At 46.0% G+C, this 14,190-nt stretch overlaps 1 protein-coding gene across 3 annotated transcripts in view; it reads left to right on the plus strand.

Moving 5' to 3' along the window:
* The window catches only part of DDX17 (DEAD-box helicase 17), a 60,921-nt gene that overhangs the window by 10,437 nt on the left and 36,294 nt on the right, over window positions 1-14,190 (plus strand). For all 3 annotated transcript variants that reach the window (XR_012678541.1, XM_075182832.1, XM_075182831.1), the window contains exons 5-7: window positions 1,607-1,672; window positions 1,767-1,908; window positions 7,611-7,771. Coding sequence is in view for 2 of the 3 variants with exons in the window: in XM_075182832.1 (XP_075038933.1) it covers window positions 1,607-1,672; window positions 1,767-1,908; window positions 7,611-7,771 (369 nt within the window). In the remaining variant the exon portion in view is untranslated. The remainder of the gene's footprint in view (window positions 1-1,606; window positions 1,673-1,766; window positions 1,909-7,610; window positions 7,772-14,190) is intronic.

Genomic DNA, 14,190 nt, shown 5'->3' on the forward strand with positions numbered 1-14,190 from the left:
TGGGAACAAATAAACATTCATGTTAAGCCACACAATAGTGCCCCCAGTTTATATTATGTCACACATAAGTGCCCCCAATTATTAGTATACCTGACAGTGTATGCGACTCACCTCTTGTAGACAGTGGATACATTCCATCTTAAAATGACAGGTTGACTGAAAGGCGATTTATAACCCTGGATGAGATGTGGCATTGCTACTTATCACTGATAAATGTTATGTGCCCGCCGTCTCATGGGCGCAGGGTGTTACGTTGCATGAAATGATGTGATAAGAAACGTTACGTGGCACGTTGCACTGGGGGTTATGCTGGCATGTTATTGCGGCTGTAGGACAGGATCAGGGCCGCCAAGAGAAATTTTGGGCCCACCAAATTTTTTTGGCCGGCCCCCGCACAGGTGAGCAGCAAGGGTCCTGTATGCCGTGGCGGCGCAACCAAAGAGGCGTGGTCAACATGGGCATGGCTGGACTTCGTTAGACATGACAAATTGGTGGAAATTTAATTGCCGGCGATGTGACACGCAGACATCGCGCAGCGCACATTGCCGGCAATTACGGTAGAAATCTCCACTTATTTTCCCTCACACCCCATAGAGGTGAGAGGAAAAATGGGAGGAGATTTCTGTCAAATCTCCGCTCCAAAGTGTCTCACGGACGTCCCGGAGACACTTAATGGCTAATTGAACTCCCCCATTATGTATTAAAATTGTGTTACTCTCACCTACCTGTGATTGTAGCTATCACAACCTGGTACTGGATTCTTACATAGATCCTGGAATGTTAGGAACTGTTGGAAAATGTAAATATGGAAAAGCAAGCAATAAGTGAACACTGTACATAACACAGATCACACCCTCCCCAGCCACATCACAGACACACCACGTCACCCCCCAGACACATCACACACGGGCAGAATGCCATACATATATACACATATAATGCTATATACACATACAAAATGTCACACATACATAATTTCATAAACATGCATACTGCCATACACATACATACACAATTCCACATATATACTCAAAGCCACCCCCACCCCCCCAGTCCCTTGTACTCACCTCATCTCCAGAGGATGATAGCTCCTCAGCTGTGCTCTGAAATGACAGGCAGCCTGGCAGCAGTCTGATTTGTTGCCTTGCTGCCTGTCTCCATTAGTTCAGTGACAGCCTGTCACTGAGATTTGATGTCCCGATTAGCCCCCCCCCTTCCAGATTAGCCCCGCCCCCTCCCGGCTGGTGAATGGGAGGGGGAAATAAGCTTACTCTCTGCAATAATTAGTATCCGCTCTCCCCCCTCTCGGCACTCCTGGGCAGGATGAGAGACTGTAATGAGAGCCAGCTACAGTGTCTCGTCCATGAGCAGAAAAAGTTTTGGTGCCAGGTGGAACTGCAGCTTTTCAATTTTGGCAAACACCTGGGTTTCTGAAAGCTGCTCCAGCGTGCCAGATGACAAAGCTCTGCGTGCCAGGTCTGGCACGCGTGCCGGGGGTTGTCGACCCCTGGCTTAGACTCTATTGTCCTAATACCTGCACTTTCTTTGCTTTATGGCAGGACTAAGTATTGTCTCAGCATTTAACTATATTTATTTCTTTTTACAGTATTTGCTGCCTGCAATGGTACACATCAACCATCAACCTTATCTGGAGCGAGGGGATGGACCAATTGTATGTATAGAGCAACTTCTTTTGCATTATCAGATGTATATTATGAAACCATGCCTTTCGTTTCAAAAGGAAACAAATTCTATTTTGTTTACAGTGTTTGGTCCTAGCGCCAACCAGAGAGTTGGCTCAGCAAGTACAGCAAGTAGCTGATGATTATGGAAAGTCATCCCGGTTGAAGAGCACATGCATCTATGGTGGTGCTCCTAAGGGTCCACAGATACGTGATCTGGAAAGAGGTAAGATGGAAGTTGTAATTGAGGGTAAATTCAGTTTTTGGTCAAGTAGGTTGACCACTTTGATAGCACACTTTAGGAAGTTGGTATCGTTTGATTGCATAGATTTTAAATTCTCCAGTTTCCAAATTAAATTTTGAACAAACTCATCAAAGAAAACTCCACGTTTGAGAAGTATAACATCTGGCAGTGCCATACCACAGATTGATGTTTTTCAAAGTCATGAACAAGATGACAGCAACTTTCAGCCATTGGGAGCAGCTGGACCAGGGTCTGTTTTGTACTGTTCTTGGTACCATGATGTGAACAAATCCCATTTAAAACCACTATTGAAGAGCTATGAACAAAAATGAGCAAGAATTATTGCTAGCCCTATTATCCCCTATTATCTGTTTCAGGGGTCATGTTTGTTTAAAGAAAGATTGTGCAAAAAATCTTTACATAGATATTGGTAATAAGAGAGAGAGAGCATTTTTTTGTTTGTTTTGGTATTTTCTTACAGTACATGCTATAATTGCTGTTTCTCTTTCCTACCATTGGGGGGCACTGCGAGACATTGGGGTGTAGTAGTGAGCTCAGGAGTCTTGTCACTTTAACTTGTTAAGTCTGTGCACTCCTCCCCTACTTAACCCCTCCTCTCAGAGAGATCCTCAGTTTTTTTTAAGTGACTGGAGAGTTAGGTCACTAGAGTATAGACTCCTGCCTATACTCTGTTTAGTCTTATAGGTTGAACATGTTTTTATTTTTTGTCCTATAGGTGCAGCGCAGGGTTCAGTGAAGACCCAGGAAAACAGTGAGTAAGACATAGCTCTGCTCTCTGGGGACCCTCAGCGCAGGTATCAGAAGCCTAGCGCTCAGTTACCTTGCACCCTCTGCCGGCATTTCCATAGTTAGTTAGGGAAGGGGACTGTGTAGAAGCGTTTAGTGTTTAAATTCTACAAGCAGGGTAAGAGCATGTTTTAGCGGAGGTATTCCGCGGCCACAGTTCCCCACAGTTTAGCGGTCAGAGGGAGAAAGAGTGCTTCAGCCTCTTCTCCTCTGCCACGTCCTTGCCGGCAGGTCCCCGCTCGCCCCTATAAAGGCAATGAGCAGGTTTAAAAGACATAGCGGCGCTCACACTCATAAGAGGTGAGTCGGTCCGCTTTACAGGGCTCGCGCTGCTGGGCACTTAATATTATAATAGCGCGAGCCCAGCGCTTCATGGTGGCCATTTTGCGGAGCTTGATGGGGCCTGGAAGCGGAGGCAAGCAGGGCGGGCAGAAGCAGCAGGAAGGGGAGGAGAGTGATCGAGAAAACTTCCTTCCTCCCAGCCTGTCCTTCCCGCGCGCAGGACCGAGTCTACTCGTGGGAACACTGAAGTGAACAGCGTGTCAGCGCTGGCCAGAGCCTCTGCTTTGCCTCTCCTCTACCGACAGACATAACTGCCTTACAGAATCAGGCTTGTATGACTAGTAGAGTGTTTTGTGAAGGTTTTACATGTGTATGCGTTTGTCATGTGAGTTATTTCATGTTATAGGAATTTTCACAGACAGTACTGTACAACCTTTTTTTGTTATTTGGAGTGGTGCTCTTTTTCTAAAGAGACTTCCTAGCACAAGGGACTTGTTATAGTCTCATTTTGTCTACATTTCTATAATTATTTTAAGAAATAGGACAATGGCTGAGAAGTGGACAGCCAAAAGCAAGGGTCGCTCTGTGCCTTCTGTTATGTATTTTACCTGTTCAAAATGTAATACAAAACTTTCTGTTGGACACACAGACCGAGACGCCCTTTGTGCAGCTTGTACTGCGGAGGCTCAGGTGCGTGACATCCCAGTCCAGGGTGCATCGCCTGCAGTGGTGGAACCGCCTTGGCTGCAATCCTTCTCTTCAGCTGTGGAAAGACTGACGACAGTTATGCTGCGCGTGACAGAGGTACGTGAGAACACTATCCCACTTACACGAATAGGCATTCAGTCTGAGGAATATGCTTCCACATCACAGGAGGGGTCATCCCACAGGGAAGACAGGTTATTATCTGTTTCCCAGAGGAGTAAGAGAGCTGTTGTTGACACAGGTCTGGACCTAGAACAGGATTCTGATCTCTCCTCGGCAGAGGAAGGTGAGATAGATTTGAACCCGGAAGGGGAATGTCGTTATGACTCTGACTCAGTTTCCACTAGTGTGGATGTTTTAATTTTAGGAATCAGGCATACATTAGGGTATGCTGATCCTGAGCCCTCAGCGCCCAAGGGTGTCTCTCTATTTAAAAGAGCTAAAGCACAGTTGGCTACATTCCCCCATTCTCCAGAGATGTTGGAGATTATTTCTGAGGCTTGGCAGCGACCAAGTAAACAATTTTCGATGCCAGGAATGTTCAAATCCCTTTATCCTCTGCCAGCTGAGGACACGGTAAAGTGGGAATCATTTCCTAAGGTGGATACCCCGGTGGCCCGTTTAGCTTCTTCATCTGCTATTCTTGTCCAAGAATGGATAGCCCTCAAGGATTACACAGATAAAAAGTGTGATTCTGCCCTTCGCTCAGCATACACTGCTGTGGGAAGTATGTTTAGACCCTATATGGCTGTGGCCTGGGCCAACAAGGCCGTGCAGTTATGGATGGAAGCTTTGATTAAAGGGCTTAGAGATGATACTCCGCGTACAGAGCTCTTAGATATGGCAGAGCAGGTACTGGAGACCTCAGAGTATGTGGCAAACGCAGCTATGGATGCGGTGTCAGTGAATTCTAAGGCATCTGCCCTGATTGTAGCAGCTCGGCGTAACCTATGGTTATGGACATGGTCGGTGGATGCAGACTCTAAAAGGGGGTGATGTTAACAGAGGGCAGTACTCAGCGCCTAGGGCGCCTGCTATCAGAGGCAGAGGAGGTTCTTCTCGCCCAGCAGATAAGCCCTCCGCATGACGGGGCTGTTCAGGGGGAGCATCAAGTAGGAGCTCGTCTCCTTCAGTTTCAGAGATCAGTGGTGGAAATCCACGCCAGATCTCTGGATTCGAGGGATTGTATCCAGGGGCTATGTGATAGACCTTGCCCACTCCCCCTGTCACAGATTCTTTATTAATTATACCTTATCTAGATGACCTTCTATTGAAGGCACCATCGGCAGTTCTTCTGTCCCTCCATGTGCAGACAGTCATACAGTTTCTTCAGAGTCACGGCTGGGTGTTGAACTTACCCAAGTCATCTCTTGTTCCAGCCCAACAAATGCGTTTTCTGGGTCTGCTTTTCGATACTCAGTCTCTGAGAGTTTACCTTCCAAGGGAAAAGGTCTTAGCTCTACAGAAGAGGACCAGAGCCATGCTTATGAAGAAGAGAGTCTCAGTCCTCAGTTGTATGAAACTCTTTGGGACAATGGTCTCGGTTTTCGAAGCAGTCCCTTTTGCGCAGTTTCATTCCCACCCACTTCAGGCAGAAATCTTACTCAAGTGGTCAGGGTCTCAGAAAAATTTAGACAGGCAGATTATTCGTCTGTCCAGATCCACAAGGCTGTCTCTTGTCTGGTGGATGTCCCAAACCAATCTGGAAAAGGGCCAATCCCTACAGACCTGGGCTTGGACTCTAGTCACAACAGACGCAAGTCTGTTGGGATGGGGAGGTGTAACAGGAACTCTGAGGCTTCAGGGGCTCTGGTCCCCTCAAGAATCACTTCTCCCAATAAGCATCCTAGAGCTCAGAGCAGTGTACTATACTCTGATAGGAGCCCAGAAATTTCTAAGAGGAAAACCACTACAAATTCAGTCCGACAACGCCACCACGGTGGCATACATAAACCACCAGGGGGGCACTCGCAGTGCGGCTGCCATGCGAGAGACCAGGCGCATTTTGTCTTGGGCAGAGCATCAAGTGCCCAAGATTTCAGCCATTCACATTCCGGGGGTGAATAATTGGGAAGCAGACTTCCTCAGCAGACACTCACTTCATCCCTGGGAATGGGCTTTGAACAGTCAGATCTTCTCCCTTCTGGTGGACCGGTGGGGCTTCCCGGACATAGATCTGATGGCGTCCAGACTGAACCATCAGGTTCCACGCTACGGCGCAAGAGCTCGAGACCCAGGGGCGGAAATAATAGATGCCATGTCAGCTCCATGGCCATATCAGATGGTGTATTTTTTTCCTCCAATACCTATGATTGCCCGGGTTCTAAAGAAATTGAAGAGGGAGAAAGTTCCCGCTATTTTAATAGCTCCATTTCGGCCACGCAGAGCGTGGTTCTCAGATCTGCTATTATTATCAGGGGCTCCTCCATTCCAGCTTCCCATGCAGGCAGATCTTCTGGTTCAGGGTCCGTTCCTTTACCAAGGTTTAGATCAGCTGGCTTTAACGGCCTGGCTACTGAAACCCTGATACTGAAGGCTAAGGGTTTCTCTTAAGAGGTTATAACTACCATGATTAAGGCCAGAAAGCCTTCTTCATTCTCTATATATTATAGAGTGTGGAAGACATATATTTTGTGGTGTGAGTCTAAAAGATTCAATTCCTCTAGATTTAAGCTTTCTGTTTTCTTTCAGAAAAAGATTGCAGATTATTCTGACATTAAGATTTTCCTGCAAGGAGTGTTACATATGCAACCTCCATTTTGCCATCCTGTCGAGCCCTGGGACCTCAATTTGGTTCTTCGCGCTCTTTCTATGCCTCCATTTGAACCCGTAGGGTCAATAGACTTGAGGTATCTTACGTGGAAGACAGTATTTTTGTTGGCGATAGCTTCTGCTCGCAGAGTGTCTAAACTTGCAGCTCTTCGCTGTGACCCTCCTTTTCTTATTTTCCATGCTGATAGGGCGGTCCTTCGTACTAAACCATCTTTCGTTCCTAAGGTGGTTTCCAGGTTTCACCTTAATCAGGAAATTGTTGTACCTGTGTTCAAGTCAAAGAAAGATTCTTCAGAAGGGTCTATGCAGTACTTGGATGTGGTACGAGCTCTACAGGCTTATGTAGACCGTACATCTCAGGTCAAAAAGACCAGAGATCTTTTTGTTTTATATGACGCCAATAAGAGAGGTTGGCCTGCTTCAAAGCAGTCAATTGCCAGGTGGATCACGTCCACAATTCAAGAAGCTTACGTTGCAGCTTCTCTGTCCGTTCCAGGAAATTTGAAGGCGCATTCTACTAGGTCAGTAGGTGCCTCCTGGGTGGCCAGGCACGGGGCGTCTGCGGAGAAGTTGTGCAGGGCGGCGACTTGGTCTTCCATCCACACTTTCTCCAAATTTTTCAGACTTCAAGGCTTTGCGTCGGCTGATAAAAAAGCTTTGGTTGCAGGGTTATGCGTGCAGCTGGTCCAGAGCATTCCCACCCTTGAGGAAGCTTTGGTATATCCCCAATGTCTCGCAGTGCCCCCCAATGGTAGGAAAGAGAAAATAAGATTTTTACTCACCGTAAAATCCATTTCTCTGACTCCATTGGGGGGCACTGCGCACCCTCCCTTGCTCTGTGTATAGTTCTGTGTGTGAAAACTTTGGTTATGGTTCTTTATAATTTAAGACCTGTCCAGGTTTTATTACCTCCTTTACGTTCACTCTTGGTTATTCAAAACTGAGGATCTCTCTGAGAGAAGGGGTTAAGTAGGGGAGGAATGCACAGACTTAACAAGTTAAAGTGACAAGACTCCTGAGCTCACTACTACACCCCAATGTCTCGCAGTGCCCCCCAATGGAGTCAGAGAAATGGATTTTACGGTGAGTAAAAATCTTATTTTTGTTATCTTATCCAGGTGTGGAGATTTGCATTGCCACTCCAGGCAGGCTTATTGACTTTCTTGAGGCCGGGAAAACTAACTTGCGGCGCTGTACCTATCTAGTGCTGGATGAAGCCGACAGAATGCTTGATATGGGTTTTGAGCCACAGATCCGCAAGATTGTTGACCAAATCAGGGTACTGATATATATTTTAATACTACCATGTTTTGTATTTGCTTTTTGCAGAGTGAAACAATAAATATATTCCCATATCTGACAGATACTCCCCTGAATGCAAAGTGCACATTTTAGTCTGTGTTCAAGGTTTGTTTGTTTTTTGTTCTTAGCTGTTTAGTTCTAATCTAGCATTTGCTCATATTTTTTAAAATAATGACAAAAAATATGTCTTCTGTATAGCATTCATGATATGTAGAGAAACTAGTGTTTGTGGACAATGTCTCGTGTATTATTTTTTTTCTTTTTCTTTTTTTTTTTCTGTTTCCTACCATTGGGGGACACTGCGATACATTGGGGTATAGTAGGTGGACTGGGAGTTTAGGCACTTATAAACTTGTTTGTTCTTCCCACTCCTCCCCTACTATGCCCCTCCTCTCCCGCTCAGACCTCAGTTTTTTTTAAGTGCCTAGGAGTTAGGTCACGTTGATATAAGCTCCTGCCTATACTTAGTCTAGTTTTAGGTTTTTACATGTTTTTATTTTATTTCCTTTCAGGTGCTGCACAGGGAACGAACCTAAGTCCCAGAGGGGTGAATAGCCTGTCGGCTTCCTTCACCCTGGTCCCTGCGCTAGGTAAGCAGCAGCCTGGCTCACTTGCTAGCACCTTTGCCGGCAGCCCTCCCCTAGAAACGAGCAGTGGGCCCCATACAATGTAGGTCTGCCATACAGGCAGCTTTTATGTGACAGCCAGCACTGCAGGACGGCCATATAGACGGCCGAGGGCTAAATCTTTACTATGGAGCGGGAGTGAAGCTACAATAGCCTCTCCTCCACGGCCCAACGGACATGCCGGCAAGTCCCTCCCCTCCTTCCCCTAGACAACGAGCGGAGGGGACAGCGAAGCAATCGCACTCCATAGGAGGCGATTTGCTCGCAAATGCTCCCCGCAGCCTGGGCACCACAACAATAGCGGAGGGTGCATTCTAAGAGCCGACAGCCATACTTTGTATGTGCGGTTCGGCGGGGTATGGAGGCGGCCATCTTGGAGGACGGATGGAGCGTGGAACTTCCCCCTTTCAGCGTCCTGGAGCGGACGGCGGCCATCCCTGGATACTGTGCAAACAGTACATCGCGCTGCAAGCTGCAATCGCCCTGCCCCTGATCTACAGGTACCTCTGTATTGTTTTACCTGTTTAGGTCTTGAAATAAGGTTACACAGTTCAGTCGCTATCTGCTCATATACGAGAACTGCTTCAGAGTCTGGGGACTTGGTGCCTTATACGTAGGAATTACCTAGTATATAAGCTTGGTTATTTCCTATGCTACAGAGAACATCTAATAGATATAAAGTGCTGGGTATTGTGACTTTGTGCCAGTGCCGTAACTAGACATTTTGGTGCCCTGGGCGAGACAGGGCACCGGCGCCCCCCATCTAAGTGGGAGTGGCATTTGACAAGTGGGTGTGGCCAACCTAATGTGTGGGTGTGGCTAGCACTTTACAGAGAGAGAGAGACTATCATTACTGGGCGGCACAGTGGTTAGCATTGCAGAATAACAGCAATTGTACTGTAAATTTGGCCAATGTTTGCTGCTTAATGGACAAACTTTTCAAGATCTGGAATTGTCTCTGTAAATTAGGGATAGTACTTTGAACCTAGGTAAGTTAGTGCAGCAAATTTTAAAGGATAGTCAACTTTTGGGGAATTCACAACATTCACCTCTCTTTAGTGCTTTTGGCATCAAATCAAATATTAGCTTTAGTTTAGTAAGTTAGACATTCAGGCAGCCTAAAACCTCTCCATGTGGTACTAGCAGATTGACTTTTATGTGATTATGGAGGAAATCAAGCTCATTTTGGGGTCACACACAGGGCCGTCTCTTCCATTGGACACGATGGGCAGGTGCCCGGGGGCCCTGCAGGCAAGGGGGGCCCGCCCGAATCCTAAAAAAAAAAAAAATACATTTTTTTTACTTTTAAAATACTTACCACGCCCAGCATTCACTGCAACCACAGCACGGAAGAGGGCAGAAGAGACTCAGCGGCGCGGAAAAAAGAAGAGGATCGGACTTAAGGTAAGTTAAGGGGGCCCCTATATATATATATATATATATATATATATATATATATATATATATATATATATATATATGTAAAAAAAAGTGATTATATATATATAATCACGTTTTTTTTTTTACATACATATATATTTTTTTTACACACACACACTATTTATATATATATATATTTATATATATTTATTTATATATTTTTAGGGGCCCGGTACACTGCATTGCCCGGGGGCCCATAAAGTAGTTAAGGTGGCCCTGGTCACACACATGACTATCAGGGCATATTGCAGTTATTGCTGCTATTTTAACCAACCAACCTAAGCTACGTGACTTGCTCCACAGCAGTTGTGATGTTTTACGGCACATTTCTGCTTATCTGGGCTCTATATATTTTGGTCAAATCAAAAGTGAATCTATAAACTGAGACCAATTGCCATCAAAAAGATACTGAAATAATCCTGTAGGTGTCATATAAAAAATTTGCCAATCGTCAGTAATTTAATTCTACTATAATGTATTTAAAGGGATTAATTAAATAATTTAAAGCGGGTCATTATGTCTCAGCCAATGAGGCTCCTCTATCTCTACCTCTGGGGTAGGAGAGATACAAAGGAGGGCTAAATACAACTGTGATACATATTACATTCTCCAGAGGGGGGGGGGGGGGGACATCACACAGGGGGGGTGCTACGTGTTTATCTGGGCACAAGTCGTTATATTAACAGATGTTACTGACAATCGATTCCTCAATACCTGGAATAGCTTGGCGCTTCTGCCCTCAGTGGAACAAGCAGGAAGTTCGGCATTTAAATGCCGGACTTCCTGTGACAGGAAGTCCGGCATTTGAATGCCGAACTTCCTGCTTTCGGTGCGTTCCACTGCGGGCAGAAGCGCCAAGCTATTCCAAGTATTGAGGAATCGATTGCTGCTTGGGTATCGGGCGGCTGCGCCCACTTGGGCTTGCGCCCGGGGCGGTAGCACCGCCCGCACCGCCGTCGTTACGGCTCTGCTTTGTGCCTTTATATTGCATAATATGTCTGCATAAAGAGCCTCCAAAAATAGTAGACATACTCTGGTATGTCTGTACTATAATATACAGGTGCCTATAATTCTAGATTACCTTGAGAACAGCTTAGCCAAGATGATCTTAATATGGGCTGTTTATATGCATATAATATAGGTATATATATCATATACACGTATTTACTTATAAAAAAAAAAAAAGGGACAACTATTTATGCCCTACTGTTATCCATGATAGCAAACCAGCTGGTATGTTCATATTACAAGGTGTGTATAATAACATACAGATGTATTCGGTAGCTCATATCATACCATTGTATTATGTCTGGAATGGCACCTCCAGAAGTAGGTCACCGTCTGTAGTGACATTATTTATGTATATCAATGACGAGGTTCACCTTTATTTTGTGTCACTTTGCCTACCATTGTCTTATGGCTCATACGCACTCGCTGGTACGTCTAAGCTGCATTATGTCTGTGCCAAATATATCTTTATATTGCCTTTTCAACAGCTTAGCCCGGATGCCCACTGTGCAGCATATAATGCTAAAGTCTGTGAAGGATTATATAATATATGTGCCCAGAGGATAAATAACAGATTTATTCTGTAACTCCTGCCTTACCAGAGTATTATGGCTAAAAGGGGCACCTTCAGCAGTAAGCCACACTCTGGTTCGTCTGTACTGCATTATATATATTTACCAGAATGACGAGATTCAGTTTTATTCTATGACTCTTTACCTACCATTGTCTTATGTTTCAGACGGACTCACTGGTACGGCTAAACTGCGTGATATCTGTGCCAAATATATTGTTATATTTTCAACAGCTTAGCCCGGATGCTCTCTGGGAAGCTTGCGATACCAAGGCCAGTGTGAAAAAGGTACTCCCACTTTTGGGTCGCCAACTCTGGATAAGCCAGTCCAGGCAAAAATCACGAACAGCATCAATGGTCGAACGCCTTAAGGTGATGTTAGGGTCTGAAAAGGTACGTGGACCACCCCTTATCTCACGCTTCTACGCACACTCAGTTCACACAGATCATATCTGTCGCAAGCACTTCTTCCCAGACAGAAGAGCTATGTTAGGGTCCTGATCTGATTCCACCCAGACTGGGACACTTTTGCTCACCATCTAACAGGGGTAAGCATTATTTTGATCTCCAGGGTTCTTCAGTCAGAATCAGGATATGGTCCATTCCTCAACAGACGTTGGCTAGTTAGATCTGAATTTACAGACGAGAAACATTAACTCTGAAAATCAATCATCCATTCTGAGGATGTATATTCTCAACTTAAGCATCAAACACTTTAACCTTTGCAGGACTTGACTTTGCTGTCCCATCCGCAGCGGCTCAAAGGCTGGGCATGGTGTCTGACCATTGGGCTAAGAGCCAATTAAACAATTACTACACATGGCACAATTTCTTCTTATAATTTGCCTTACCTGGAAAATAGATAGAACGAAACCCGTGGGATTAACAACCCTTGTGACTCGTGTATTCACTTATTCCACTATCCCTACGCAGGGCAGACGCCCATGGTAGGTTTTTATGTTTCTGAAAGTGTAACATTAACTCAATTTAACTGACAGCTGCCAGCATGTTTTACACCCTACAGGGTCATCTCCTTTCCCGGGATCAGAAGGATCCCATAATGTAGTCACTTCTTGGCTCCCATAGGAGCATATAGTACCTGCACAGGTGTAGTTAGGAAAGGGGACTTTATACCTGGTGGTATTCCCGAAGTTTGGTGTAGTCTATTCAAACCTCTTCCTGGTCTACAAACGGATCCTTTTAAGCTGGCAGTACTTCAACAGACAGTCCGCATTCTCTTGTTTCGGAGGTTATCACTGCGCACAGTCATTGTAGGCAGTGAACAAAAGAGTTCCTGGCCTCAGTATACATCATGTAGGTATTCTTACATGTACCAGTTGAGAAGGAGGCACCTGTGTCTCTTTCGCTTTGGCAGGACAGTAATATCAGTTCCGGCTCAAGATCATGCCTTTTTCATTCCGCACATTGCTCTTCATGAGGTTCCGAAGTTAGGGCAGTCAGGGCAGGGCTACGCTGCACCCGGTGAGTCACTATAGTACCCTGTCTGGAAAAACACTTTCCAAAGGCTTCGTCATCTCTCTCTCACACAGATCTCCATCTGGTTCCGGGAAGCACATGTCCGGGTGCAGAGACTACATACTTCCCCACCCTATTGCCAAAGCAGATACGTGTATTAGACCTCAGCTTCTAGACTGGGTCCCACAGGGTCTCCCTACCGCAGGAACGGGCCCCCCACTTCAGCGCAGGAATATGATACCCCTGACGCGGAGACGGGTTCTCTCTTCTCAGTGGCATTAAGCTTCTGGTATACAGGGTGCCAACGTTCAGAGTACAAATGGATGCAAACTCCTCTCGCAACATTCCTAGAGGGAGATTCCCCAGAAAGAACCTGGTTCACCGGTTATTGGACTCGCAGATCGTCACTCTGTCCGAACCTACGTGTCGAAGTCTCTCACAGTGGTTAGCCACACAGTCACGAGTGAGGTCAATCATTTTTCAGGTCCTGAACCCTGTTCAGACAGGCTCTAGTCTGTTACCTAGAGGCATATTAATAGAATCCTTAGAGTTCCAGGGTCTTTTGGGTCCTACCAAGTAGACTGTTATTTCAATCAGGTGCTCAGGGTTCACAGAAGGTGACGCCAGGCCCATCAGGTCCTAATCAGGAAACCCCTAAGCAATAAGTCTAGATATGCCACGGCTGTTGCATTTCTGGAGTATCACGGGGGAACTCGTGGCTCGAGAGCAGTGGAACAGACGGCCAGGTTATAGCCTGAGCAACGTGTCAGGTTCCCACACTTGTGTCCATTATCCCCACATGAAAAAGTGGAAGATCGAGAGCCTCAGTAGGCAGGCAATTAACCAAGAGAAATGGTCTCTCTGCGGAAACGTCCGTTGCCCAACTGGGGGTGTATTGGGGGCACTTCAGATTTAGCCCCCAGGGCGTTCAGACTAATTTATCAGGTCACCCCGTTACTACTCTTAATCTAGATACCCTTAAGTGGAATTCTCCGATGCTAGGATGCTTCTTAAAGCTTCAGTCTGGTGTACCTGTCGCTCCCACTGTCCAGGTATCCACGGGAGCTAAGGACTGTCTAACACAGTGCGGCTTCCAGCTATACTGGGGCCCTTCATTTACCTCCCAGGGTATGGTTCTCAGACATTGGCAGCTGGTGGCGACACCTCCCTTCCGCCTACCTCTGTGGCCAGAACTGAACGGTCGAGGGCCTCCTTCTGTCACTCTTTGTATCAGCTAACATGTGGCGTTGGAAGACTCTAACCGTAAGGGCCAGA

Source organism: Mixophyes fleayi, chromosome 8 (assembly GCF_038048845.1).
Source record: "Mixophyes fleayi isolate aMixFle1 chromosome 8, aMixFle1.hap1, whole genome shotgun sequence".
Classification (NCBI taxonomy): Eukaryota; Metazoa; Chordata; class Amphibia; order Anura; family Limnodynastidae; genus Mixophyes; species Mixophyes fleayi.